The 27,403-nt window shown below is 51.2% G+C and overlaps 2 protein-coding genes and 1 long non-coding RNA gene across 19 annotated transcripts in view; 1 reads left to right on the top strand and 2 right to left on the bottom strand.

Moving 5' to 3' along the window:
* The window catches only part of MTMR4 (myotubularin related protein 4), a 28,097-nt gene extending 25,375 nt beyond the window's left edge, over positions 1-2,722 (bottom strand). The window contains exon 1 of one of the 3 annotated variants that reach the window (XM_017539763.2): positions 1,110-1,808. The gene's annotated coding sequence lies outside the window, so the exon portion shown is untranslated. The other 2 variants (XM_017539765.2, XM_017539767.2) reach the window with 2 other exon arrangements.
* Positions 2,723-2,824: 102 nt separating this feature from the next.
* SEPTIN4 (septin 4) lies at positions 2,825-27,254 on the bottom strand. 15 transcript variants are annotated; one of them, XM_037742456.1, is made up of 14 exons: positions 25,311-25,652; positions 24,622-24,666; positions 23,050-23,057; positions 9,135-9,431; positions 8,704-8,797; positions 8,184-8,270; positions 7,554-7,677; positions 4,537-4,671; positions 4,306-4,423; positions 4,115-4,216; positions 3,824-3,920; positions 3,567-3,729; positions 3,313-3,412; positions 2,826-3,055 (listed from the first exon to the last, which is right to left on the bottom strand). In XM_037742456.1, the coding sequence occupies exons 2-14, from the start codon at positions 24,650-24,652 to the stop codon at positions 2,996-2,998; spliced, it is 1,416 nt and encodes a 471-aa protein (XP_037598384.1). In that variant the 5' UTR covers positions 24,653-24,666; positions 25,311-25,652; the 3' UTR covers positions 2,826-2,995. The 15 variants fall into 15 exon arrangements, 13 of the variants coding, with proteins under 13 accessions (XP_017395279.1, XP_037598384.1, XP_037598387.1 ...); XM_037742459.1 differs by lacking the exon at positions 25,311-25,652 and adding an exon at positions 13,607-13,763 and having other exon boundaries at positions 24,622-24,647; XM_037742460.1 differs by lacking the exons at positions 24,622-24,666; positions 25,311-25,652 and adding exons at positions 13,607-13,763; positions 24,282-24,302.
* Positions 14,820-27,403, top strand: LOC119472852. Its single transcript, XR_005202029.1, has 6 exons — positions 14,820-15,203; positions 16,346-16,500; positions 24,966-25,058; positions 25,760-25,827; positions 26,142-26,283; positions 27,253-27,403. It is a non-coding gene; the product is annotated as an uncharacterized LOC119472852 (long non-coding RNA).

Here is a 27,403-nt window from a genome sequence, read left to right on the forward strand (position 1 = left end):
ATATTCTTCTCCCTCGCAGAGACCCTAGTCTCTCCACAAGTCACTGTACCAGAGAGTGGCAATGGGAGCTACGTAGGGAGAAAGCAACAAGTGATCCTGCAGGGCATAAAGTCAGACACGAGGTTCTGGAGCAGGAATGAGTGTCATCCAAGATTATTCACCAGAACTCAGGAGTCCTGATTCCCAGATGCAGAGGGAGGACACTTCTTTGCGGGGCAGTAGAATTGCCAACTCTGAAGAGACAAAGTCTGCCCAACTGGGGCTCATTTTGGGCCCTGAATCTTTGGGCAAAGTGGCAGTGGCTGAAGGGGCATGAATCCACAGGAATATTTTGCCAGTTTCTGAGTCTCGGAGTAGTACCTACCTGACCTGTTTACTGGGGGCAGAGTCCAAAGTGGGACAAGCGTGGGGGGGACCACAACCTGTGATCAGAGGGCAGCAGGGCTGCACAGGCGCAGGTCCTGCTGACTGTACTTGACACCAAGTTGTGTGGAGGTTATGGAAAGAAGCCCACACAACAGGAATAGAATCAGGCCAATTCAGGCCTTGGAGTCAGCATCTGTCCAATGAGCCCAAGTAACAGGGATTTCAGGATGGAGCCTCCTAGGCTTACTTAGGAAGCCAGGCCCAGGTTTCACTGACACTTTCTTTCATGCCTGCTATCCTCAGGGGCAGTACAGCAGAGCCCTATGGGAGACTGCGGGGATAAAAGCCTCCATCTGTGGTCCTGCCCACCTCCCTATTCACAGTACCCTCTTCCCTAGACCACTTTCCCTCATGCGGGAACCCGCAAGAGGCAAGCCAGAGGTGCTGCCTCACTGCCCACTGGCACGCAGCCCCAGGGAATGAAGGGAGGGTAGGAAGGACAAGGATCAGGCCTAGAAGGCCCAGAGTTTTCAGGCCTAGGAGATCTGGTCCCGGGGGGCGGGCCAGGTTGGCAAGGGAGCCCAGGTGCCCAGGTTCTAGGGGCGGAGCCTAAAGACTCGGAGGCGGAGCCCCAAATGACAGAAGGCGGGACTCAGGAAAGCCGGTGGGGGCCAGGGCGGAGCCGGGCAAGACGTGGTCGCTGCGGTTCCTAGGCTCTCAGTGCAAGGGGCACGGTGACTCACCCAGGCGGCGTCCGCCCGACCCTCCGAGGCCGCGCTCTAGCCACTTCCGTCTCCCGCAGCTGCTGAGGCCGCGCCGTCCCGACCCCACCACGGTGCTCTGCTCCTCAACCAATTATATCCCTAGCCTGTGCCCGCCCTGGCCAATAGCCACGCCAAGTCCCGCCCTGCCCCCATCACGCAGCCACCGCCCTCACTCTCGACGCCACTCATTGGTCGAGACGGGCAGACGCCCTCCCAGCCTTAAGCCAATCGGATGCCGGAAGACAAGCCTATACCTGGAGGGAGGAGGCGCGGCGCCGGAGATGAGACGCGACCAATGGGAAATCACAGCGCGTCCTTGCGGTAGCCAATAGGAGAGCAGTAAAGAGGGGGCTGCCTGCTACAGCTCTGGGGACCGGAAGTGGGGGCGGCTAGTCGTCTACTGGTAGCGCAATTAGAGGCGGGCATTGTAGGGTACAAGCCTTAAGCCACTTCCGGTGATGGCCCCGCCCTGGAGGTCCTTCTCAAACAGATCCCCAGTGGCACCTCAGTTTATCCATTCCCGTTTTGGTTTCGCTGCTGTCATCCGGTCCCAACGCCAGAATAGGAGAAAAACCTGCAGGCTAGGAGAGAAGGGAGGGCTAGGCCTGAGGTTCTGTCTTGGTCATCTCCTACTGGCTGGGATTTCCCCTTTCCTCTGTCTGGTTGGGTTCCTCGAACACTCACTTTGTATCGATAAACGACCCTGCCGTTCTTCACAACCCGCATTGTGCTGCTAGTCCTGAGTGAAGAACTCTCACCCGAGAGATGGAAAACCTGGATCTGAGACTGCCAGTAACTAGCTGCGGCCTCCTAGTCTGTAAAGGGAAGGGAGACCAGGACGCTCCCAAGGACCCGACTTATCGCCCCTCCCTTTCTTTCTTTCCCGGGGACCCAGAAAAGACCACAAGACGGAGGGTGGCCGCTGGAGGTCGCCGTGGACCCGCGATACCACCAACCGACAGAAATGTAAAACAGTTGATTCAGATTCTCAGCTAATATTCTCAGGTCTGGAGTGGGCCTGAGCGCTTTAATACCAAGCCCGGGGCTAATGGGTCCTCACCTCTCTTTGTTTATAGAACACTGAAACTTCAGTACCGTTGGTAAGTTCCAGGAAGACGACAACTCTGCACTACTTTTAACTCCAGGGTCCAGAACAGTCTGCAATCTAGCAGATGCTGTAAAAATTTTAATTAAATACTGAACTCCTGTAGGACAATGATTGTGTTTTTATTCATTCCCAGCACTTACTATAGTGTTTGGTGATTACAGTGGCTGCAGCATTTGTTTAAAGCTGTTTCACAGGTTTTTTACAGTGTAGAGCTTAACCTGCCTATTCCTTTTCCCAGATCAGGAGAAATAGAAAGTCAGGAAGTTGCACACAGTTAATACCTTGCGTTTTCCCAAGGGCAGATATGAAATCCAAAACTGCTGCAGAATTAAAGGTATGTATGTGGGAAAGATGGAGAGAGACCCAAACCCCAGATAATAAAGGCAGGTTAGATATGGTCATTAAGATGGAGAAGCCAGACTGGATTCTAAGCAGAGACTAAGAAGGGGAAACAAACTGGAAAGTTTTCCCCACTTTCCCTTCCCTACTAAAAGACAGAAACCAACATCTACCATTAGCCTTTCAAAACTGGGTCCCAGGATCTTGGTCTCCAGGAGGTCATAAAGATACACACAGGGACACCAGAAGCCACCTACAGATTTATTAAACTTTATTTCCTCTGAGTCTCTGGGCAGTCAGCAGGGATGTAAGGCGAAGTGGCAGTAGCTGAAGGGGCCTGAGCAGAGCTGGTGCTGGGAGGGGCCGACATGGACAGGAAGAAGAGGAAGAGATTTAAATATCCAGGGCTGAAAGCCAGTTAATGGGTCTCCTTCATCTGTTTTTGTATTTTGTGTAGCATCTCCTGCATCCGCCGCAGCTGGAATAGGCATAGGCATCAAAATGGGCCTTTTTGGAGAGTCCTTTAGTATTGGGGAAGTGCCCCAAATTTCTAATCCCTTACGCCAGGACCTTGGTAGCCCTGAGGTGTGATGGAGACCCTGGACAGAACCACCTATTGACCTATCCAGGACCCAAATAGGCACCAGAGCCAGGGATCTTTCTATTACCAAACCAAGAGATACCAATGTTGATGATCAAACAGGGGACCTCCCCTATACCCCATACTGCTCTCACCTCCTCATCTTTCTCTCGGATAAGCTTCTCAGTTTCTGGATCTGTCCCTGGTGGGACAGCAGGGATGGGGAAGTCGGTACCACTCTCTCGAGTCAGTTTGCTAAGAGGAGAGAAGGGTTGGTAAGGCTAGGAGGACCCTAGTACCCACTTAGATTGAGCCCAGGGCCTATAGAAGAACAAAAGAAAGGTTTGGTCTCACCCAAGGCTAGGCTTGGGATCCCCCCTGCCACCTTTGTCCTGGCTTCTGGTCATACTTGCGATTCCGTTCCTTCACCACCAGGCGGGTCATGCTCTGGATGCACTGTGCCCGGTAGTTCTCATAATGTGTCTCCCGCGTCACATCCTTCAGGTCCTGCATGTGGGTACGCACCAGCATTGTCCTCAGCTTCACAAAGTCGCAGTGCCCTGGGTTTTCCACTGCATAGCAAGGCTAGGGGTCAGCCAGAGGCATAGGTAGGAGAGAGCCACTGAGGGGCAAGGAGGTACCCTGGTCACAGGCTCAGTGCTTTACCTTCCACGATGCCCCAGGGGTAGAGTCGACCCCGAACTCGCCGCCCTCTGGCCTCTACTACAGTGTTGCTGCCAATGACTGCAAATGGGATGCTCTCCTGGAAGAGGTTAGGGGTGCCTGTCAACACCCTCTGTTCTCACCTGTTTCTTTCCACCTGTATTGTCATCTTCTCTGCTTCACTCTAGGAAGCCAGGGTCCTTTCCCACCCTGATAGCCTGAATATAGAATTCTACTCCCTTTTTCCACCCAGAAGAAACAAGATGGGAAGGGGATGCCCTAGAGTGGCCCCACCTTTAGGGCTTGATCCTGCAATTTGAAGTCCTCATCCTCATCAGAGTCACAGTCTGGGAATTGATAGATCTTGATTCCAAAGCGCTCAATCTCCTCCCGGATCTGGCAAACAGATGAAGGGCCCACAGTTCTGGGGACCACATCCTTTCTAGAAGCCCACCTGATCCCCTCCCATCACCAGCTTCTCTCACTTTGCGTTTCTTGCAGTCCACTTCAGGAGGTGTCAGTGTGTCCGCCTTAGCTAGGATAGGCACGATGTTGACCCGCTGATGCAGGGCCTTCATGAATTCAACATCCAATGGCCGGAGCCTGGGGAACAGGAATCTGTGACCACCTGCTAGTGGCAGCCCTGCCCCTGGTGCTCTTGGCCTGTTCCCTTGACAGCACCCGGTGGTGCCAGGAGCCTCAGGCTTGGACCATACCCGTGGCCGAAGGGTGAGATGAAGTACAGGCAGCAGTGCACCCTGTTGTCTTGGATGTTCTTTCGGTTCAGGCCACTCTCATCTCGGAAATACTGCTCAAACTGCTGATCAATGTATTCTGCCACAGGCTTCCAGCTGGGGCAGGGACAGACAAGCAGAGAAACTGTGAGAGTGGGCGCCATCTAGTGAGCTTTGGGACTACAGAGAAGTAGCCCACACCCTGAGCAGTGTTTTCAAGACATTGTTATTCCCTGGCTTGCTTTACCAAATCTTCAGGGAAATTCCTGAATGGGATGGTATATATCTCATGTCTTGATACAAAAGCCTGAGTACTCAGGCAGAGTTTAATAAATACTAGTTTGATGACAGGGAAAGGGCCCAGGTGATCAAACAAAAGAGTAAGAATAGGCCGGACGTGGTGGCTCACGCCTGTAATCTCAGCACTTTGGGAGGCCGAGGAGGGCGGATCACTTGAGGTCAGGAGTTTGAGACCAGCCTGACCAACATGATGAAACCCTGTCTCCACTAAAAATACAAAATTTAGCTGGGTGTGGGTGGTGTGCACCTATAGTCCCAGCTACTTGGGAGTCTAAGGCAGGAGAATCACTTGAATCCAGGAGGTGGAAGTTGCAGCGAGCCAAGATCATGCCACTCCAGCCTGGGCAATGGAGTCAGACTGTCTCAAAAAAAAAAAAAAAAATAGCAAGGTAGGGCTGCAGGCAAACACCAACTGGAAGCCAGGGAAACCCTAAGTCAGGTTTCCAGTCTAACCTCAGAGCCTTTTTGCTCATGTGTTTCTACCCTCTCCTCTACCTCTCCAAACCCATTCTATCCTTCAAACCCGTAAGAACCACCTCTTCCATGAAGGCTCCTTTGACTATACCTCTCTCCTTCTCTTCACTACAGAGCAAAACAAATAAATAAATTTCCCCAAGAACCTCAATTTCAAATCCTTTGCTCTTCTATTATCTTGTTTAATCCTCATTGCCCTCACAGGTGGACATTAGGCATTATGATCACCATCACTCTCATTTCATACATGAAGAAAATCCAGAGCAGCTAACAGACTTGTTCCAGGCCAGATGTGGTAGTTCACGCCTGTAATTCTAGCACTTTGGGAGGCTAAGGTAGGCGGATCACTTGAACCTAGGAGTTCAACATCAGACTGGGCAATATAGCTAGACCCCCATCTACAAAAAACTACAAAAAAATTAGCTGGCATACACCTATAGTCCCAGCTACTTGGGAGGTTGAGGTGGGAGGATAACCTGAGCCCAGGGAGCCTAGGGAGGTGGTTGATCAGGCCACTGCACTCCAGCCTGGGCAATACAGTGAGAACCTGTGTCAAAGAAAAAAAAGAGGGGGGAGAGGACTTGCTCTAGGTCATTTAGCTAGTAAATTCTCTACCCATCTGAGCCTCTATAGCTCAGTGCATTTGCCACTACACATTGCCTGACCCATTTACTAATTTAAGTTGCTATCTGATTGAAATATGTTAGAGAGCTGCCCCCACGTCCCCCGCTTCCCTGTTGCCACTTGACTATAAGCCTCTCAGGGATAGGAATCATTCATGCCTGTTCTAAATCCCTTAAAATGTTCAGCACAGGCTGGACATCTAGTATGTGCTCAATACATTCTAGCTGATTCGATGCTTTGCTCTTGCCAAAATTCTGAAATTCTTAAAAATTTTGAACAAAGAACCCTACATTTTCATTTGCACTGGGCCCAACAAATTATGTTGCTGGTCCTGCAATTATCATTGTTAAAATTCATGAGTATGCTGTAAATAGCCCTTTGCACTCTTGAGTGTGCATGCATCATGCTGGGTGATGTTCAGATCAATTGGAGAGGTAGTTAAGGGCTGGCATGTTTTAATTAAATAAATGTCTGACAAAATGAGTATATATGGAGGTGCACTTTAAACTGTGAGGTGCCTGGAAATGAAATTATTAGTATTATGGAAGGTAAGAGACAGTAGGTAAACTGATTTAAGAAGATCATTTGCTGAAGATCATGAAGTTACTAAATGCTAATCAAGATTTGAACTCTCTGTCTAGGGCTCTTAGCACCACCTGCCTAACTTCTTCATTAAAGGTACCACCTTTTCTCCTGTCAATCTCATCAATTCCCCGCTTCATCTACTCACTTAGGTCTGACCATTAGCTAAGCATCCCTCTAGCACCTGAAAAATAAAAAAGCCCAAATGATAGGGGGTTGTGGTAAAGCCAGCTTTTCTTTCAGCAGGTAGCCTAGAAGGTACCTGGAGTTTAAACAAAGTTCCACCATTTTTCCCCTTTGCCTGTTCTTCCTCACCTTTACCCTCCCTCCATGCATGACCAGCCCTTCAACATTTAGGCACCCTTGTTTGTAGCACCTAAAATGTTGCTACTTAAAGGAAAAACTGTGAGTTATTGAGCATCTACTATGTAATCAAACTCTGTCCTACATGTTTTCACACTTCACATGTGTTTGCTTTTTGAGGCTCTTCTTTCTTATCTGTTGTTTTTTTTTCCTTCTTTTTTTTTTTTTGGTCTCGCTCTGTCTTCCAGGCTAGAGTGCAGTGGTGTGATCACGGCTCACTGCAGCCTTGACCTCCTGAGCTAAGTGATTCTCCTGCCTCAGCCTCCCCAGTAGCTGAGACTATAGGCCCATGCCACCATGCCCGGCTAATTTTTTAAACTTTTGTAGAAATGGCATCTCACTATGTTGCCCAGGCTGGCCTTGAACTCCTGGCCTCAAGTGATCCTTCTGCCTTAGCCTCTTCTTTCTTATGTCCCTACCCCATTAAAGAATCACAGGGCAGAACTGGAAGGAACATTAGAAGTCACCTATTGCAATCCTTTTCCTCTTACTTTATAAAGGACGGGGTCGCTGTCAAGTAAGGGAAGTTACATGCTCAAGGTCATAGACCTCTTCCTCCTGATAAGTATGAATATATCTGGGCCTATATGTATATCTGTGTGCGTATGGAGAAGGGTAGCTCAGGGGCAGCTGGAATTGTGCTTAGTCAGACATACCACTCTGTGTTGTTGACTGCATCCCCAAAACCTGGTGTGTCCACAATGGTGAGCCGCAGCCTTACACCCTTCTCTTCTATGTCCACTGCATGCTTAGTGATCTCCACAGTTTGCATGATCCGCTCTGGAGAAGGGGGAAACTGAGGCCAGGGCAAGGGCAGGGACCTGCCCAGTCAGGATGAACCGCCCACCCCAAACAGCCTTGTTGCCCAGACTGCCTCATCCACATTGTCCCCCTCTCCACCCCCAAGCTGCCTGGGGGACTGTTCCCTGGGAACCAGCAAGGAGTACATTTCCCAACACAGGAAATGCCGGTGGCTGTTGGCTCTGGCCCCAGCCTCTTCTCTGATCCCGTTTTTTTTTTGTTTTTTTTTTTTTGGATTCCTGGAATCCTTGGGGGTCAGAGACTCATTCAGAGAGCAAGACTCTGATCCCTGCCCTGCTTCAGCACCCAAATCTTTAGGGAGCTAGCTGGTGGGCTGCCAGGCAGATAGGCCTATGGAGAGCTGCTGTCAGTGTCTCTAGGAAGCCATGGTTTCCAGCATGTGGGGGAGAGTCCCATCCCCCAGACTCTGGAGTGAGTTTAATTTCCCAAGACAAGTCTGCCTGATTGTCCTCTCCTTTCCTTACCTTCAGCACCAAGGAGTTTCCGGTCCCGGTACAGATCAGTGAGGAAGAGGCTATTGACAAGTGTAGATTTGCCCAGGCCAGACTCTCCTGAGAGGAGAGAGGACAGAGGCACCAAATCAGAAGGTAAGATCTATAGCCAAAAAGCAACTCCACTGGATTAAGGTTTAGAGGAAACTGCTTTCTTAGCTAATCGGAACTAGACTAACTATAGTATTTTAGAGCTTGAAGGAAGCACAGAAATTGGCTTGGGAGAGAAAGAGATTGTTCAAGGTCACACAAAAAGAGGCAAATACTAGAAAACTGTTGGTCAAACGTTCTTTGCAACCAATTTGTACCCCCACCCCAAACCCACCCCACATACATACACTCTCAGAGACCAACAACTCCTGGCTATTTTGCAAAACAGCACAGCCACTCACTGCTTGCTCCTTTCGACCTATACTCCCTTCCCACTCATGGACACACACACCATCCCCACCTGAAACACACCCTGCCCAACCCAGCCCTGCCCCTTTTCTACCTGCCACCATGAGAGTAAAGTCAAAGCCTTTCTTCACGGACTTTCGGTGGACTTGGTTGGGGAGGGTTGCAAAGCCCACATATTCCTTGTCATCCTAGTAGACAGGAAGGCAGAATGCATCAGGACGAGGAGCTGAAGGGGCCCTGGCACCCAGCACTGATCTTCTTTCCCTTTCAGGTCTTTGCCCCCAGCCTTTAAGAAGCAGTGCCAGACTCCTGTGAGTTCCTATTTCAGGCCACCAACTGGGCCTCCTGCCATTGCTGAAACTGTTAGTTTCCAATGCCCTTGGGGGCAGATATCACAGAGCTAGGGCTAACACAGGACTGAAGGAGGTCTCAGATACACACACACACACACACACACACACACACACCACCCCGGTCTTCCTGCAGCAGCCCACTGAAAGGCAAAGGCAGCGCTGGGGGCTCTACCTCAGAAGAATCATAGGGATCAAGCTTGCCCCATGGGCTGCGGGGCCTGGCAGATGGGCTGAGAGGGGCTGGGGCACAGAAGTACTGCTGGCTGTCAGAGGACTGGGGCCACGAGGGGGGTCTGAACTCCAGGTCATCATCATAGAGGTCTGGGGCCTGGGGCCTTGGCTCCAGGACTTGGGGCCTGGATGCCCAGGTCTTAGCCTCTGGTGGGTGGCAGCTCTCGCTTCCTGAGAAATCCTTCACGAACTTGCTCAGTTCTCCATCATCTGTGGTATCCTCCAGGAAACGCTTGATCTGGGGGAAGTGGGGTGAGTGGAATAGGTAGGAGATGATGGGAAGGGAGTGGGAAGGGAAGAATGAGGAAGGAGACGGAAGACAGGAGAAGGCAAGAGGGAAAGGGAAAGCACTTGTGGTTAGAAGAGAAAGAAACTGCAGCCAAGCCAGAGGAAGTGCTCACCATCCCCCCCTCACCTGCTCATAAGCCTCCCCAATCCAAGATGCCAAGAAGGGCCCCAGGGTCCAGGAAGAGCCCTGGGCACCCCCAAATCCCTGACAACTGCTCTTGAGAACTGAGGAACTCCAGTTCTGGTCTCCCTCTCAGCAGCATGTTTTTTGAGACTGCCTTTCCTCAGGTTCTGGCCTAGCCAGGGACTGTCTCAGGCCAGGAAGTAAGGCCAGACTGATTTAGAGCAGACAGAGGCATTAAACCCAAAAGGAGGGTACAGAGCGTCAGAATGGGGCAGGGGATGAGGGAAGTAGGTAGGAGAGAAGAGAGCTGCCTGTGCCAGGCAGGTCAACCAGCAGGGGGTTCTGTGCTTCCTGTCACTACTGGTCAGTGACTACTGCCAGTGCTCAATCCCCAAGGTTCACTGCCCAGCGCTCAATATAGCTGATCCTACCCCTTACTTCAGACACTGAGCCACACCCGAATCTGACCCTGGGCCCTGGGAGAGAAGAGTAAATCTGCCAGTGGATGCTGGCTGTGGGTGGAAGGCAGCTGGGACCAGTTAAGGGAGGATGGAAGAGCCTGGGGAAGACTGAAGGATGGCTGGGCCTCCAGAGCTTCTGACAGCCCCCAACTGTGAGAGACATATAAGGGGAAGCACCCTCAGTTGTTTCCTTACCCCTCTTCCCAGAGCCAGCAGTAAGGAGAGGGTGTGGCCTAAACCATGACCCACAGGGGATGGTAGGCAGAGAATGGTCTGACTCCTCTGTAGAAGCCTGTTCTACCCTATCCCCAGCTCAGAAGAGGGACCATTTCCCCCAACTCTCGTTGTCAGCTCTAGACCCTAAAGATTCTCCTCTCCTTTGGGGGTCAGCCTCCTTTGTGGGGTGCCTGGCAGTGCTGGGTTCAGCTCTGCCTCACAATACCCACGTGCCACCCCCAGACAATGGACAAGGGCCAGCTGCAGAAACTGACTCACTCTCTGGGGGTTAGCCAAGCTAGTGGGGACTACCCCAGACCACTGTGGAGTCCCAGCTAGAGTTGGGGAGATAAGATGGCCACAGTCTTCCTGCAAAGGGAAGACTTGAGGGAGGCAGATATGTACACTGACAGGTATATGCTAGAGGGAAGAGGTTGAGATAGGGAGGTTAGAGGGAAAAGTCTGCTAGGAGCTACTTCCAGGCTGACGCCTCTCAAGTCCTCACATCTGCTTATAGCCATAGTTTCCAGTGCTCACCTGGACAGAGGGGAGGAAAAGAGACCCCTTATCCCAAAACTGGAACCAGCAGGTGGAGGCTAGGTGACTAGAAGAAGGTGTCCTGAGGCCAGCCTAACCCAGGGCTTTTCTTACCTATGACATTTGTGAGGTCCAGTGGCGACCATACATCCCAGTTTATGCCTGTTGTCCTGACATCATGATTAATTGTGCCCTTTCACTCTCAAAAATGTCCCAGCTTAGACAATTAATTATATGACAACAGAAAAAGGGTGGAACTTGGGGGCAGCAGCTCTTGTTGTCTGGCAGCTAATAAGTCTGGGGAATTCCAGGAAATCCTGCCTCTCTGCACAAATCCACAATGACCCAGCAGTTGGTCTGGGGATCAGGACAAGGGTGGGAGAGAGAAAGCTGTGCTTCACCTGGTTTCACTCAGGGACACTGAGTGGAGGGGCGGGGAAGGGAGAAAGGAAGGCACTAATGAAGATCCCTAGCCCCCACGATCTTCCAGCATAGCCTCCAGGAACCCAGCACCATCCTCATCTCTGCCAGCCCTGGCTGCTCATCCGCGTGGAGGAGGCCAAAGGGGCTCTAGACTAGGAATCAGGATGCTAGGGTCCTCGCCTCCTGCCTGCACATCCCCACCCCCCAGCTCTGCCAGTGACCAAATCATTTTCTGACTTTGAGCCCCAATCCCATCCAAGGCAGGGAGAAGACAGGTCAGGTCCACCCATCTCCCAGAGCAGCACCTTACCCCAGCTTCAGTCCTGTCCTCAGGGACAGAATTCCCTTGCCATCCCAGTGAACGGTCCATGTCCCACGCTTCAGACTCCCTGTCAGCAAGCTCTAGGTCTAATTTTATCTCCCAGGCAAAGTTCCTCATACACAGAAACAGCCTTGTTTTGATGCTCTTGTTGTCTGGCTTCCTGGCTTGCTCCTTTCCTTTTCTCTGTGACCCCCTTCTGTCTCTGGCAGGGGCCAAAAAAGCCTGTGGAATGTCCTTCCCCACCCCCTCTCCTCCTCCCCTTCCCTTGGCTCCCACCGTCCAAGGACAGCTCAGCTGCAGCAGGATCACTTGGTTCCTCTGCAGTCCCCTCCTCCTCTGATTGGCTGCCCCATGACGCCTGCCCGCTGCCTACCCTGGTGGGCACAGCACCAACCTCCCAATGTCTGCCTGCAGCACAGGCTCTTGATCCATTTGACCTCTCCTGTTAACCCCCAAGGACACCGTGGTCTGCCTGAGGACTATGAGCTGTCCCCAAGTGACCCGGCCCATCAGCACTTGAGGACAGCCACCCAGGATACCCATTCCCAAAGGATTTCAATCCCCCAATCTCTTTCTTTCACCTTAACTTTAAGCAGTGCTGGAGTAGGACGAGATGCCCTATAATCCCCCGTATAGATTTTTGTGGGAATGGCCCCACACTTCTTCCCAAGTGTCCCTTTCTTTTTTTCCAGCAGGGAACCTCACTGTCTTCAGAAATCTGCTCCTAGATTTCCCTGCAGGGAGCCCCACCACAGAGGTGACTTTGCTCAAGGGACTCCCCTTACCCTAGGACACCTCACCTCCTACTCATAGCAACCTATATCAATTCCATCACTCCATCGCTTCTGTAGTGTCAACAGGGGAGATGTTAGCACTTGGTCTTTGAGGAGCATGGGTTCAAGACAATGAGAGGGTGGCAGCCCAGAAACTTCAGAGCTGCCATTTAAGTGGGAGACAAATTAAGGGGCCTGGTTAGAAGTGTGCACTCAACTAGGAATCAGGGGGCCACTGTTTCCGGTTGGAAGGAAACATCTTTTATGAGTCTGGATAGTATCTTAATTTCAGGACCTTAATGGTCAGTTGTGAATGGCCCTTCCTTGCCTCCCAGGGAGGCTGGGGAGAGAAAGCACTCCCAGATGACAGATACCCTAAGCTGCGGTGAACCTGAGAAGAGAAGGTGCATCTCAAGTCACAGAATGGTCATTAATGTTGACCTGTCATTCTTTTCACCTGTAAATTTCAACTCCCTGGGGCATCTGGGTTGGGGAGGTCTTCCCCACTGATTCCCAAAGCAGCTGGGACACTGATGTCCTTGGACAAAGAGACCCTCATAGAAGAGTCTGATCTGAACCAGTCAGCCTAAGAACTTGGCTGGCTTGAGAGCAGGGGCCTGAGGATGGGGACTTTGGTGGTGGTGGCTGGGGTGGGGGGTGTCTTTAATTAGAGAAGAACAGGGTGGCCTTAGACAAGCTGAAAGCACCAAGACCTCAGCTGAACTGAACTTAGTGTGTGGCAGAAAAAGCCCCTCTAGCCCCTGCTGGGCTTGGCACTGGGGACAATCAGTGCTTCCCCAGGCTTCCATCCCTAGAACAATCAGTCCCTCCCTCCCCCATGTGGGGAGAAGTGGGGGACAGGAATAAGGACAGGCCTCTCCCAGGAACCCCCTTTGGGGAAGGTCACAGGGTCACCGAGACTTCCTGGCCAAGGCTTGGGCCTCTGCCTGGACACAGCTTGAGAGACAAGAGCCCAAAAGTTGGCCCTTCCAGACCTGAAAGCTTGTGATCCCAGGGGGCCCAGGGAGTTCCCTTCTGGAGTCTGCCCACAGCCAACATTGCGCCCCACAGGCTGGTCAGGGATCCCCTCCTTCTATAAACAGTTTGTGCCCCCAGTGCAGAAGGCAAAGGCTGTAGGTCTTCCAGACTGGGAGGAAAGGATGGTGTGTGGCCTGGAGGTCCTGACAGCCTTACATTATTTATGACAGACTCCAGCAACAATGTCAGGAGAAGAGAAGACATCTTAAGCCAAGCATCAAAACTTCCTACCTGGGCATCTCCAGGGAGGCTGGCTGGGGTTACTGCTTCTCTTTCCACTAGAGGCAGGTGGCAGGAATGGGTGCCCCCACCCCCACACACTGCGGAGGGACCTTGCTGGTGGAAAGGGAGGAGGTAGGTGCAGCAGGAGGAAGCTTTCCCATGGTTCCTGACCCAGGGGCAAAGAGATATTAGCTAATCCCACCGGGCAGGACGGTGGGCTGGGCCTCCTCTCAGGGGTCTCTTTGGGAAAGGCTCAGGGACTGCCCCTTGTCAGGCTGAGGGAAGGAGGGGCCAAGCATCTCACCATCCCTCTTAGGGAGGCAGGCAGTGTTTATGGGCCTCCTCTGTGTTTTCCAGAGGAAGTTGATACTGGCCCCGGTGCCCAGGGTAGGTGGGTGAGGAGGGGTTACTCAGGTAAAAGCTGACCCAGGCGAGCATAGGGACCCTCACCTCAGTCATCACTAACGCGCCTTCCCCAACCCAACATACGCGTCTCCGCCGGCGGGCACCTCCCTCAGCACGGACCCACCCCTTCGTTCAAGACCGCAAGCATCACCCAGGGGTCGGGGCCCACTCTGTGGCTGCTCAGAGGGAAAACTTGGGAGCCGCGACGCAGCGCCGCCCGGCAGCAGTGCGAGCCTATGCCCGGGGCCGGCGACGGCGCCTCCCATCCCGCACAGCCGCGACTGCGGTGCAGCGGGTCCCCTTGGAGCCGCCCGGGAGCTGCTGGTCCTGCACACCCCGGCCCTGCCCCGCGCCCACCCGCCTGCCTTACCATGGCTGCAGCCCGGGCGGGGCAGGCTCCGCCTGGACAGCGCCGTAGCGACCCGCGGCGGGAGCTGCGCGCCGACCTCGCAGCACCGCCGTGCCCCGCCCGCCTCCCCGAGTGCGGATCGCTGGGGGCGGGACCGTCAGCGGGGGCGGAGCGAACCGGCCTCGGGGCGGGGCCTGCACCTCAGCGGCTAGGGGTGCCGGCGCGAGCAGGGCCAGGGTGCCCACCTGGAGGCCGGCCTCGCAGCCCTTGACCCCCAGAGACACAGGGTATGGAGAGTCAGCTAGGGCAGAGCGGAGAGCCTCAGCTCCTCGTCCCCGGGCTGCACTGGAGACCTGGCTTTTCTTTACTCAGCTCCAGAAGCACCTCGGGGGCTTGAGCCAGTGCCCAAAGAAAAAAGAACGGCCCACCTGGCATCCCCATAAGGAGATGCCTTTGGAAGGGAGGGGGAGTTGCTGCATGACTTGGAGAGAAACCATTAGTTACCCCAGAGATTCAGCAAGGTTTTCATAAAGTGAAGCCGACTGATGCCCATTACTGATCACCACACCTCTTAAAGAGGAATGTCAGAAATTCTCCACCTCCACCTGAGCTGTGAAGAGGCAGGTTAGAGGCAGGCTCCCTTCGTGCAGTACCGCAGATTAAAGATGAAAGAGGATTTGCTGCACAAATTATCCAGGGATCATCTGCTGGAAGGATGGAAGGGAGAGGCTGAGTGGCTTTAACAGGACGGTGAAGCTTTGCCTGTGGCTGAGGACAGTGGAGAGGGCCTCAGGAGAGGCCAACTCAGGCATGACCCAGGCCCAGCTGGGCCACTCTTCCTCTGAAAAGCAGGTGAGATGCTGTGGGGACAGATGCCCCAGCAGCTTTAGAGGCACTAGAGGCTCAGAAGGGTCAAAGCAGCAGCTAGGGGAAGGCAGATGCTTGGTAAGTGCGGTGTTGGTGAGGGATTTCCTGAGCTAAGTAGGGTCTGAGCTGGTCAGGCTCCTGCAAAAGATTCCAGAACCATGTCCTTTCCTGACTCCCAAGACTCCTCTCTCAATGGCAAGCTAACTGGCTTCTCCCTGAATACACTCTGGACAAAACTGAGACCCACAGGCCTGGCCCTCTCTGTTGGTAAAAGTGCCAGAGGCCTGCCTGACTTATTTCAGTCTGATCTGTGAACCAGTAGCAGTGGTTGAGACCAGTCAGAACTCAGCCAGAGGAGGGAAGAGGGCCTGGGGCAGCAGGTAAGATCAAGCTGAGAAAAACAATGGGGCTGCTACTGGAGATGTTATTGGCTGTTTGGCACTGGTGGACTGGAAGATGGCAGGGTGTTCATGAGCCAGCAGGTTGAGGAGAAACCTTACTAGCTGGGTGGCCTTGAGCAACTCACTTCACCTGTCAAGGCCTCAGTTTCCATACCTGAAAATGAGGGGATTAAACTAAAAGATTTATAAGCTTTCTTGCCGCTCAGGCCATCTAAAAGTGGATGCAGTGGGGGAAGGAGGATATGCTGTATGCTACTGTAGGCCTTGGAGGAAGATAAGAGAACAAGGCAGCAGCAGGAGGTGCTGGAGAAAAGTTGGCCATGCAGTGATTCAGGAGAAGGCCCAGGATCTGAGAGAAGGGGGAGGAGGCAGCAGCTTGGCTCCCATGAAAGGGAGCCTCTAAAGATACAGAGAGGCTCCAGGAAAAGGCCTGGGGTAGATCAGGGGATCTGAAGCTGTACTCAGGAAAACAAAGACATAAAGAGAGAAACCAATGGCTGTTGGAAGTCTGCAGAAGCAGCAGCTGCTGCTGCCATTAGCCCCAAATGTCAAGCTTAGGCTATACAAAGCCCCACTGTTCAAAGCCCCAGGCTACCAGTACTCATGTATGCACTCTAAGAATACCTCTTGCGTGCTTCCAGAGTCGTGTGGCCTGGCGTGAGGAGAAAGCCTACATTAGGGAAGACAGGCCCCAGCAGAAAGTCTTGTTTTCCTCTATTATAACAGGCCCCTCCCCTGAGCCTCAGCTGAATTCCAAGTGTGGACACAGACACATCTCAAAAGGCAGCCCAGCCAGCTCATCCTCAGCTGTGGCTGGAATCCCAGCTCTTCTCTGGCACCTGCTGCCCAGGCTCCAGAGTACCCTGTGTGTCCTGAGGCAGGTTGGTACCAGCTTGCCTTGAGGAAAGCAAGGCCCTAAGCAAGTCCTGGGACCACAGAACTTAGCTCTAAGCCAAAAATATTCGAGTCTAATCCCTTTCTAATCACTGTACCACAGGCCTAACATGAGGCATGCTGGGGGAAATAAAAGCTGACGACTGATTTAGAGCCATCCCACCTGCATAAGCCCTGGATGCTAACCTACTGCAGCATTCAGAGGGCTCTGAGAGAACTTGGCCTGGGCACAAGTCCCATGCCAACTTGGCTGTTTTCTCACTGCCTGAAAGTCCCTTGCCCTCTCTGGGCCCCTGTTTCCCCCACTGAAAGAGAAGACTGGACTCCTCCAAACTCTAGCTCTTACATTCTGTGTGATGGAGGCAGGGTCTGATACCTGCCTACCTGATACCTGCAGAACCAAGATACAGCAGCCCTTGCATAAGTCACTAACGATTTATTGAGTGCTCTTCCTCATCTCCAGCCAGCAGGTGGCCTGGCCAACACTGCTTCAACACAGCTCAGCTCTTGGAGCGCTAGCTCTCCCTCAAAATTTAACATCCCACTAGGCATTAATGGCCTTGACTAGAGTACAACTCCCCAGGCACTGCTAGGGCATGGTATTTGAGCCAAGTGTCTGGGAGAGTGTCTAGCTGGGAAACTCAGCTCAGCCACCATAGATCTAGCCTGCTGTCCTGGGACTGTTGCTTAGGTCAAGCCAACATGCTATGTCCTGGCCCCCTCCACTAGGTCTTTCCTGCCCACCCATAGATGCAGTTTGTATGTCACAGGACCTAAGCAAGGAGGCTGCATGTGGGCCATGTCAGGGCCCAGGTTCAAAGCTAATAATAAAGAGCAACTACCAAAGGAAATCAGGATTTCAAATCTGCATGACTAGCAATGGCCACTTCTGCCTCTCAGTAGCTAAGTTTTCCTCAAGTGGTGCAGGAACTTATCGTACATCCCTTCCCCGCGGAGGTAGATGAGTCACTGATGATACAGTCAGAGAGTCCTTGGACCAAAAGGCCATCACTGGGTTGTGTCTTTCAAGAAAACCTCAGTAACAAGGTCTGTGACGGACAAAGGCAAGAAACCAAAATACATTAAGCCCAAATCTTCCCCCAGCTGCTGCCACATGTCCCATGATCCTGGGGGCATGAGGTAAGGGTGGCAAGGCTGGGAGCATTGTGTTTCCTGGCACCTGCTGAATGGCTGCAAAGAGGGGCAGTTCCAAAGCTGGCAGGTTGCTAGAAGCCGGCCACTCTGATAGGGAAGACAGTCCTTCTAATACCCAATGTGAGCAAGGCAGGACATGGTAGCTCAGGGTTGGAAAGGATTTACATACCTCCTAATGTGATTACTCACCAGATGTCCAAAGGCTCCCCTGCCTTCCCAGCCTCTGCTTGAATACCTACCTCTGATGGCCAAAAATTCACTGATTCTAATAACTGCCCTTCAACCTTTGGGCAGCCAAGTTACCAAAGTCTTCACTATACTGAGCCAAAATCTGTCTCTCCCTGGCTTTTACCCTCCAAATGCCTCCAGCTGTAAGCTTTGCTGACTCATTCCATTGGACTTTGCTTTGTCCTTTGATGTCCACACACTTCAAGTGACCCATCTGTATACTTTTCTCTCCTAAATTAACCACAAGCCCCTCAAGGGCAGGGGGTATGTCTTCTCTTTTAACCTCTGCTCACTTTAAATCAGCAAACACATGATGTGATGTTTGTCTGGGTGTCCAGGCCTCTGCCCCCAGGAGATGGCTGATCAATATGGATTGACTAAAAGGACTCATTGATTAGTTTTTCATTCTGATTTTAGAGCCCAGACAAGCCTTGAGGCTCTGGCTTCATTGACCCTTCACTTGCCCTTCATCCTGGCTGCTCAGAAGCTCACACCCACCTCCCAACCTCGTGGTTTACATGCAAAGACACGGATGTTACTCCCACCAAAACCTTTCCCTTCACAATTCTTGATATCTAAAGATGCTGCTGAAATGTTGAGAATGTATTTTACAGGGAGACGTGGCTACAGAAGAAGGATTTCTATCCCACATAGTTGACTCCCTGGGATACACTGCTCCTTAAAATGCTTCCAGCTTTGATGAACAAACTCTGAGCCTCAGTTTCTTCATCTGTGAAATAGGGAGAATAAATCCACTCATAGGTTACTGTGAAAACCCACTAACACACTTAACATGATCACTAAATGAACAGTAGCTCCTATCTCTGCTAATGAGAAAATTATCAACACCAAACCAGCAACTGTCAGCTGTGACTATTTCAAATGCCTTCCCTCCAAAGGATTTGGAGTGTGCATGTGAAATAGGTGTAGAGAGATGGGAAGACAGAGAATACCAGAGTAATGCCTTAGATGAAAGCGACATTGGAATGACCAAGCTGCCACCTGTGACCACCGGTGGAGTCAGCTTCTCCAGCTAGACACCATCTCTAGAAAGCTGGTGCTTGGTCTCAGATCTACTGATCCAAATTCCCAGAAACAGCAACTCTGGAGACCCCTGGAACTAGATGACTTTGGTTGCAGTGGGTGTGCCAAGGAAGCAACTCCCACAGTGTTAGCCTGAGCTTCCCTCAGGAACTGCCTCACATTCTGTTCCTCTCCTCCAGGCTTCATTCAGCCCCCAAGGTGCAGCTGTCTCCTGCTGTTCTCGTAACAGCAGCTGAGCCAAAGGCAGCTGAGCAGAGGAGGGTGAGGGGACATGGCCATTTCTGCCTCTCACGACAGCCTTCCTCTGGCTAAGCAGCTGTCAGGGTGGCTCCTGGGTTCAGATTTGCTTCCTCACCCGAGTATGCACCCTGGCCTCTCATCGACCCAGGCCCACTGTTTCTGTTAGTTGGAAAATCCACCATTTGAAACACCACCAAACTACTCTGCAGAAAGATGTGATGTTGGAGATGGGTTCCAGTCACCAAACAGCTTCTGAAAATACACCAAAAAGTCCACAGTGGTTGTGGCAGATTCTTCCCTATGTGGGATTATTCTGGGCAAAATGAATAACCGAGGCCAGGTAGCCTGGCCTCAGTTCTCCTATCAAGCCTGAGAGAAAAGCATCATATTTTCCTGCCCCTCATTTTACAGGCAGAGGGAGTAACGTGCCCAGGTCTCACCGTGAAGCTGGGACACTGTCCCCTCACTCTGTGCTTCCAGGTGGACTACACGACAGTTTGTACTAGGTAACCAACTGTCTTGGTCTGCCCAGGACTGAAGGAGTTTTTGAGACATGGCACTTTCAGTGCTAAAACCAGTGAAGTCCAGGGAAACCCTGATGAGCTGGTCAACTTAGCCTGTCCCCAGATTAGCAAGTCTTGACCAGAGGTCGCCAGCCTTCCATCCTGCTCTGGAATTGGCTACTCATGGTAGCTGGAAATGAACAGGGTGCCATCTGACAGGGTGAGATGCTTGCTTCCTAAGAAGCTGTACAGTGACGGTCATACTGCTAGAAAAAGCCTCCTGAGATGCCCTGCCCCATTTTTAGCCGCTCTACTCCATTCCTTCAACAATTCTCTTTCTTCTGAACTACAAGCCTCTACCCAAAGCAAGATAAATGCCAGGTACGGTGGCTTGTACCCATAGTCCCAACTACTAGGGAGGCTGAGGCAGGAGGATCACTTGAGCCCAGGAATTCAAGATTACAGTGAGCTATGGATTGTACCACTGCATTCCAGCCTGGGCAACAGAATACTTTTTTTAAAAAGCTGGCTGGGCGCAATGGCTCACACCTGGAATCCCAGCACTTTGGGAGGCCAAGGAGGGCAGATCACGAGGTCAGGAGATCGAGGCCATCTTGGCCAACATGGTGAAACCCAATCTCTACTAAAAATACAAAGATTAGTGGGATGTAGTGGCGCGTGCCTGTAGTCCCAGCTACTTGGGATGCTGAGGCAGGAGAATTGCTTGAACCTGGGAGACGGAGGTTTCAGTGAGCCGAGATCGTGCCACTGCACTCCAGTCTGGGCAACAGAGGGAGACTCCGTCTCAAAAAGAAAAAAATAAAAACAAAAAAAACAAGGAAGATAGCCCATGACCTAGGATTCTGTTAACATCCTCATGAATGTGGAAACTCCCTGAGTTCCTCAGAGGCTTTGGATTTCTCTTTGTAAAGGAAGCCAATCTGAGCAAAATGTCTGTGATTCAGAAGCCAACAGGAGGCTAATCATACCATCCCTCAAGGGCCATATGGCATGTCACCCAAAAGACACTGGGGTCTGCCTTAAGTATCAGTGAGATGGTCTCCTCTGATTCCTGGCCTATTTTCCAGAGTTGGTTTCTTGCATAATTGATAGAGCAGGGAGTAAACTACCTTGCCCTGTGACAGCCTCAGAAGTCACATTTAAGGATAAGTAGATCAGGTTTCTTGAGGACACAGGATCTTGGGGCTAGGCACCCTGTCCATCTAAGGCATTGCAGCCCCTCCCATCAGAACTGCTTTATTTCCAGGAACTCCCCAGGGCTACGTGAGAAGGCAGCCCCCAGTGACCCATTAGGGCACCCTCAGGACCTTCCTGTTGAGCTTTTGCTAGTTCTGATCCCAAAAAAACCCATTAGGAATGCTTCCCTTAGTCCAGCATAACCTCCTCTGGGGAGACTCCAGCCCCTAATGTCCCAAACCAAGGATGAGAAGCATCTGTCCATCCCATTCCTTAGACAAAAGGGCCTTGAGGGGCCATTTGGGAGGGGACTGACAAAGAGTTGGGCTGAATCAGGAATCATCCCCAGCTGTTCACCCAGAGAGGTTTGTGAAGCTCAGCAATAAACATGTTGCCTTCCACAAGCCAGGCGTCGTGGCCAGGCCACTAGAGAATTCCTGCCAGGAATGGAATCTGGAACAGACTCTATGGTCAACCATTCCCAGATCAGTGGAACCAGAGGCCTTGGACACCAACACCATAGAGTCTCCATCCTGAGGCTGCATGGGGCCATGTAGGCTGGGGGACAGGCCAGGCAGAGCCTAGCTTTCTCATATGTTAGAGAGCACCTGGCCCTCTTCCATGCCACCATACCTCCAGAGAGTCAGAGAAGACCAGCAGCCCAGCTGCCTGGGAGCCTTCTCTTCTCAGCTTCTAGGAAGCAGCTCTGCTGCTGAACAGGGCTGGAGAGCTGTAATTATCGAGACAGGATAAGAGCTATTTTAGGAAGGAGCCATCCTGCTGCCAAGGCTTTTGACTTCCTAAACTAAAACAAGACGCACAGAAAAAGGGGGTGAGGGTGGGGCAGAACAGGGAGGAGTGTGCTCAGTCAAAAACATCAAATCTTGACCAAAGGGAAATATTAACCCCTTCCCAAAGTTACAGATTTGCATCTAGGGGTGAGCAAAAGGCTAGCTAAGACACTATCATCCCCTGGCTTTGGGAAGGAGGGCGTAACCCGACCCCCTATCCATTTCCCTGTGGACTCCCTCTCTCCTAAGACTCTCCAAGAGCACTTACTCAGTCTGTTCCATCTATTTTGACATTTGAGCACAAACATTTCATATTGCTGTTTAAACGTTTCCTGTCTGTGTCTTATCTCCCCAACCACATGGCAAGTTTGTCAAGGCCAAGGAATGTGTGTACTGCGAAGCTTCAATGCTTCCCCTAAAAGTGCCTAGCAGAGTGCCAGGCATCAGAATAAAAACTGTTTATGGAAGGGAGGGAGGAAGGAAGGAAAAAGAAAGGGAGGGACTTACTATTTTGCATGGAGATAATCTCTGAAGGTAGCCACTCCCACCTACAGCTGAGCTTATGGCATAAGGCTAGATAAGAACCCATGGCAGTGGAAGGTGGCAGCCTTGTTTCTGGATACCTCCCCTTCAGTTGTTCTATTATCTGAGCTTAGGCTGACCTCCACTATGCACTCATTTGTTTTCTATGGCCAACTGTCCATCCTGAGTCAGCCTAAGAATGGGACCCATTAGAGGCCATTGCTAGGCTTTGAATAATAGAGAAATATGGCAAGAGGAAGAATGGAAGTAGGAAGAGCTTTGACCATCTTATCAAACATGGGCCAAGAATAGCCAAAGTACTCATGGGAACAATGCAGTGAAATCAGGACACTGTTTACCAAAATCAGGACACAGGACTGCCAAGAGCAGAGTCCACCTTGAGTTTTTCCAAGTTGAGGACCCAAATAGTGTGTAACCCAGAAAAGCGACCCCTTTCTGGAATGCCCCAGGCTGAAAAGGGGAGAACCAGGTAGGGACTGATCCAGTGGCTACCTAGACAGCCTTCTCACAGAGCACTTGGCAAGATTCATCATCTGCCAAAAGGTCTGTATTCTTTCTTTCTAGTACTGCAACTAGCTCATACAGTGCTTTTGTGCAAATACCCCTCTGGGAAGATGCAGATCCACAGGTGAACAGCTTGGCAAATGGAACACGTTAGATTTCGGTCCCCCACTTGCCCCCCTCCACCAGGTGCTCTTGTGCAGTGAACAATCTGCCCAACCATAGGGAGCAGCTGTCTCCCTCCATACCCACTCCCATTATAGGACAGGAGAGGGATTTGGATAGTGGGGTGGGCACAGGAAGACTGGAAGTAACCTCCCAGGGGTGTTCTTACCTCCTCATCTGTCATAACAGAGAAGTAGAAGCCAGGCATTCCCAGGGGGCAGCAAATGGAATCCAGAGTGTGCCGATAGGAAAGGAAAAAGAGAAATTTACTAAAGATGCCCAGTGGACTTGGGCAAACCTGGTCCAATCCCTTCCTAGTGCAAGTGGCCCAAATAATAGCAGCTAGTATTTACTGAAAGCTCGCTGTTGCTAAGTATCATGCTAAGTGCTTTATAGGTAATAGCTTGTAATAATCCTCACAATAACCCTAAGAGGGAGCCATTATTCTCATTAACAGATGGGGAAACTGAGGCTTAGAGAGGTAAAATAACTTACCCAAGGTCACAGTCAGCAAACAGTGGACCCAGGGCTCAAATCCAGTTAGTAACTCAAGTTTGTACTTAACTGTGCCCCTACTTTATAGAGCTTTCCTCCCTCTGAGGAGCAGGACTGCCCTTCTCTGCTCTTTGCTGACCATCACTAGGAGGGTTCATGCTGGTTGGGATTGGGCGGCATTCCCAGGGCTCTCTACTCCCCAGGAACTGCTTTATCCAGAGCCCTGGCCTCTGTCATGCTCATAGGGCTGGAGTATATTTTGGGCCATGATGTTCACAACATGAAGTCCCTGCTGCCAAGATTTACTCCACGAGGGTGGTCCCCACCCTCCCCTGCCCCTAGAGAGGCCAAGAGTATAAAGGGAGCAGAGGGTGAAGGCTGGGGGACACTTCTCTCAAGCATTCTAGAGCTACAAGATACACTGATGGCCTCAAGGAGAAGGCCCAGACATCTCTGAAGATCCTGCCTGGGCAGCATCAATAAGTACCCTAGGTGGTAGAGTGGGGTCATGAGGAGGGTTCTGAGGAACCAGAGAAACACTTCAGAAGAGTCCCCAGCCTGAATAAATATGAAGTCAACCATGAGCAAGACTGTGAAGCAGGCAGTATGCTTTGGTGTATTTTTTTAAATTACATGATAGGTGGCCAACTAAGCTGAAAGGCCATGAGGCTTAAATTATTCTCCATTCCTGAAGTGACTTCCTATTAAAAGGAGACTCTTGAAAATGGAAAAGGTGGCCAGGCGCGGTGGCTCATGCCTGAAATCCCAGCACTTTGGGAGGCTGAGGCGGACAGATCACCTGAGGTCAGGAGTTGGAGACCAGCCTGATCAACATGGAGAAACCCTGTCTCTACTAAAAATACAAATTTGCTAGGCATGGTGGTACATGCCTGTAATTCTACCTACTCGGGAGGCTGAGGCAGGAGAATTGCTTGAACCTAGAAGGTAGAGGTTGCTGTGAGCTGAGATCGCTCCATTGCGTTCCAGCGTGGGCAGCAAGAGCAAAACTCCATCTCAAAAAAGAAAAAGAAAAGAAAAGGAAATGGAAAAGGTTTCAAGCCCCAAAGAAATTACTCTAATGGTGGAATTTTCAACAAGATGAGAAGTTCCTCTGCTCCTTCAAGTCAAAATCCCAGCATTTATCTCCTAAATGACCCAGCTCTATACATACATAGATGCCACTCCTTGCCTATCCTCCCATATCCCAAGCTCCCACAATAGGCCCACAGGAGGAAAAAGCACAGACCTTTTAGCCACCAGATGACATGATTGCACATTTCCTCAGAGACATCTGAAAGTAACAGAGAGATGGTTGCTTTTCTTCTCCCTGTGGGATGCACATCCCACCCTCCACTACTTGCAGCACCCTTTCTAGCTCCACATTTCTCACCCAAAGGTGCCCTCAGCCCTTGGTCCTCTCCAAGAAGCTCCTCCAGCCTAGGACTATATATTCCCACTCTCCCTATCCCTCTCTCTGTGCCCTTGTGAGTACCTTTCCCCTCCTGGAAGTCTAAATCCAGGTCATCCGCACCCCACCCTCTCCACTTTGTTGCCAGAGTATTTACCTGAGGCCCTTATTCTATTTAACAGCCCTTTCCAGCCCTCACCCCAGCTGTTCTTCATCTCCACTCAGGAAGCAGCTTTCAACCCTGCAAGCCGTCTTTACTACCTTCAATTGAAAAGGTAAGCAGTGTTGCCTAGAGGAGTCAATGCCTGTCACCCAGCCCAAGCATCGTCATCGATGTCATTAGCTTGGAGCACAGAGAAGCTGGCAGGGAAGGAATGGAGCAATGGGCTCAAGTATTGGACTAGCTTTGGCACTGGCAGGAGAGCAGCCCTTAGGCCCAGAATGAAGAGTTGGCCTTTCCTGCCCACCCCAACATCCCCATCTCACTAAACTGGGGCTGCACCTGGGCAGTCTGCTACTTCACATACCCAGGAAGAAAGCACTAAACCTTTGAATGGGTTGTTTGCAAGCATGCTTGGGGGTCTGTGGCACTTCACTCAATGGTGCCCAACTTGGAGACTTCTTTGGTGATGGTGGTGGTGATGGGCTTGCCTTCTCTCTCTGGAACTTCAGATCTTCACATAAAGGGCTAGAGTCTATTTTAAAACCGGACAATAAGGGATCTAGGGAAGGAGAACACTTAGGCTCAAAATCAGGTGTTGTTGGCCGGCTTTGGGGTGTTTCAACTTCAGGATTCAGCAAGGCCCACCATGAGGAGCCAGGCCCGTACCTAGGTAAGGACCGAGGAGGCAAGGGCCGAGGAGTCAGTTCCAGTTCTGCATGGATGGAGGACTTTTGCGAGAGTTCTGGATACCTGGGTGTGGATCCTTTGGACACGTAGGTAGTTTCCAGGGGTTTTTGGGTTTGCTGTTTATAGATGAGCTCTGGAGTGACAAACATGGATGATCTGTGGGAGTCCTCAGATGCTGATCGAGCTGTCACACGGTGAGTTGGCTCTACTGACCGTACCTCTGGGGAGATGGTGACCCTGCGGCCAACCTCGCTGTTTCCTCGGATTGGGGCTCTCACGTTGGACTCCACCTGTGATGATACTAAGACCTTTGTGGAGGGCTTGCTTTCGGGGTAGACAGAATACTTGTGAAGAGACTCAGGATCTACCCATGCAGAAACTCGGTGTACGCCATCAGAATCTTGAAGGACAGAGAGTTTGAGTGATGAATCCAAGTTCATATTTCTATACAGGGCCTTGGGTTCCAAAGGAATTGAACCATAAAGACTTGTTTCTGATTCTTCTACAGGGGCCCTTCTCTGGGCTGTCTTATAGTCTGCAGAGACACTGCTGCTTCTGTGCTCTGGGAGAGAGGGACTCCTTGGAGATCTGATCTCAGTAGTAGTCATAATCCTTTGGATGGGTTCAGTTTGTACTGCTTCATCTTTTGGGTAAGACAAAATCCTACGGGGAACTCTGACTCCTTGGGGGTTCTGGACCTTGGATGGTGGGTCATCTTGTAAGATTTGTGATTGCAAGTTATCCCTCTGGTCTTGAAAACTTAATCGACGAGAAGATTTTACATCTGGGATTGATGAGGCATGATGGCTGACCTTGCGCCCTGACTTGCTCTCACCACCTCTTCGTGTTGCTTCCTCTCTGGGTGGACTAATATTCCGTTGTCTGCTTGAAGCATGGGAAGCCACTGTCTGAGTTTGCTGGCTCTTTCGATGAGGAGAGGAATGGCGGGATGATTCTGTTCTTGGTCGAGTCTCGGTTCCCTGAGGGGTGGGTACCGCATAGCGTCCAGGCCCTAACTCGGGGGAGACAGATCGAGGATAGTCTGTTGCCGAATGGGGAGTGATGGGATGTGCAGCTTCTGATCTTCGGTGGGAAGGGTTCAGGGAGACTGCAGCACTTCGATGGCTTGAGGTAAGAATGTACCCATGTCCCCGCTGAGGGAATGTGTTGGTAGTAACCTCAGACCCTCTCTGTGCTGAAACTGATACCTTGGCCCCAGGTTTATTTGTCTTGACAGTCTGATAGATTGTGCCTTTCTGAGTAGATCCCATATTTTACCGGCTGGCTTGTATTCAGAATCCTAATGATGCCTGAATATTCACTCTGTTTTAAAGCTGCTGTTCTTGGGCTCCCACAAAATTGGCTGTTGTTCTACGAGTGTCTCAAATAGTCCCCTTAGCTACCGCTCTGTCTGGTGATGTCATAAAGGAAGGAGCTTCCTTCCTATTAAACATCGTAGTGTAGAGCCACAATTCTTCACAGAATCCCAAAGCAGTACCTGAAAGGAAACTGTGGATTTGTATTTGGAGTTACATCACCAAGCCTTTGGCAAGTTTTTAACAAAACTGGGATTTCCTTGTATATAGAGAAGGCTCCAGACCCTTCCTTACTCTCCCCAGATTCTAGAAATTCTCAGGGACTCATCCAGAGAAGGAAACAGCCAGAAGATCCTATGAAGACAAGGTCAAACCAAATATGCTGTGTTAACCCCAGTTTTAATAAGGTACAAAGTTGCCCCAATTTTGTTTAAAACTGTACTGTGTACAAGTT

The sequence above is a fragment of the Cebus imitator genome, unplaced genomic scaffold (genome assembly GCF_001604975.1).
Source record: "Cebus imitator isolate Cc_AM_T3 unplaced genomic scaffold, Cebus_imitator-1.0 Scaffold121, whole genome shotgun sequence".
NCBI lineage: Eukaryota > Metazoa > Chordata > Mammalia > Primates > Cebidae > Cebus > Cebus imitator.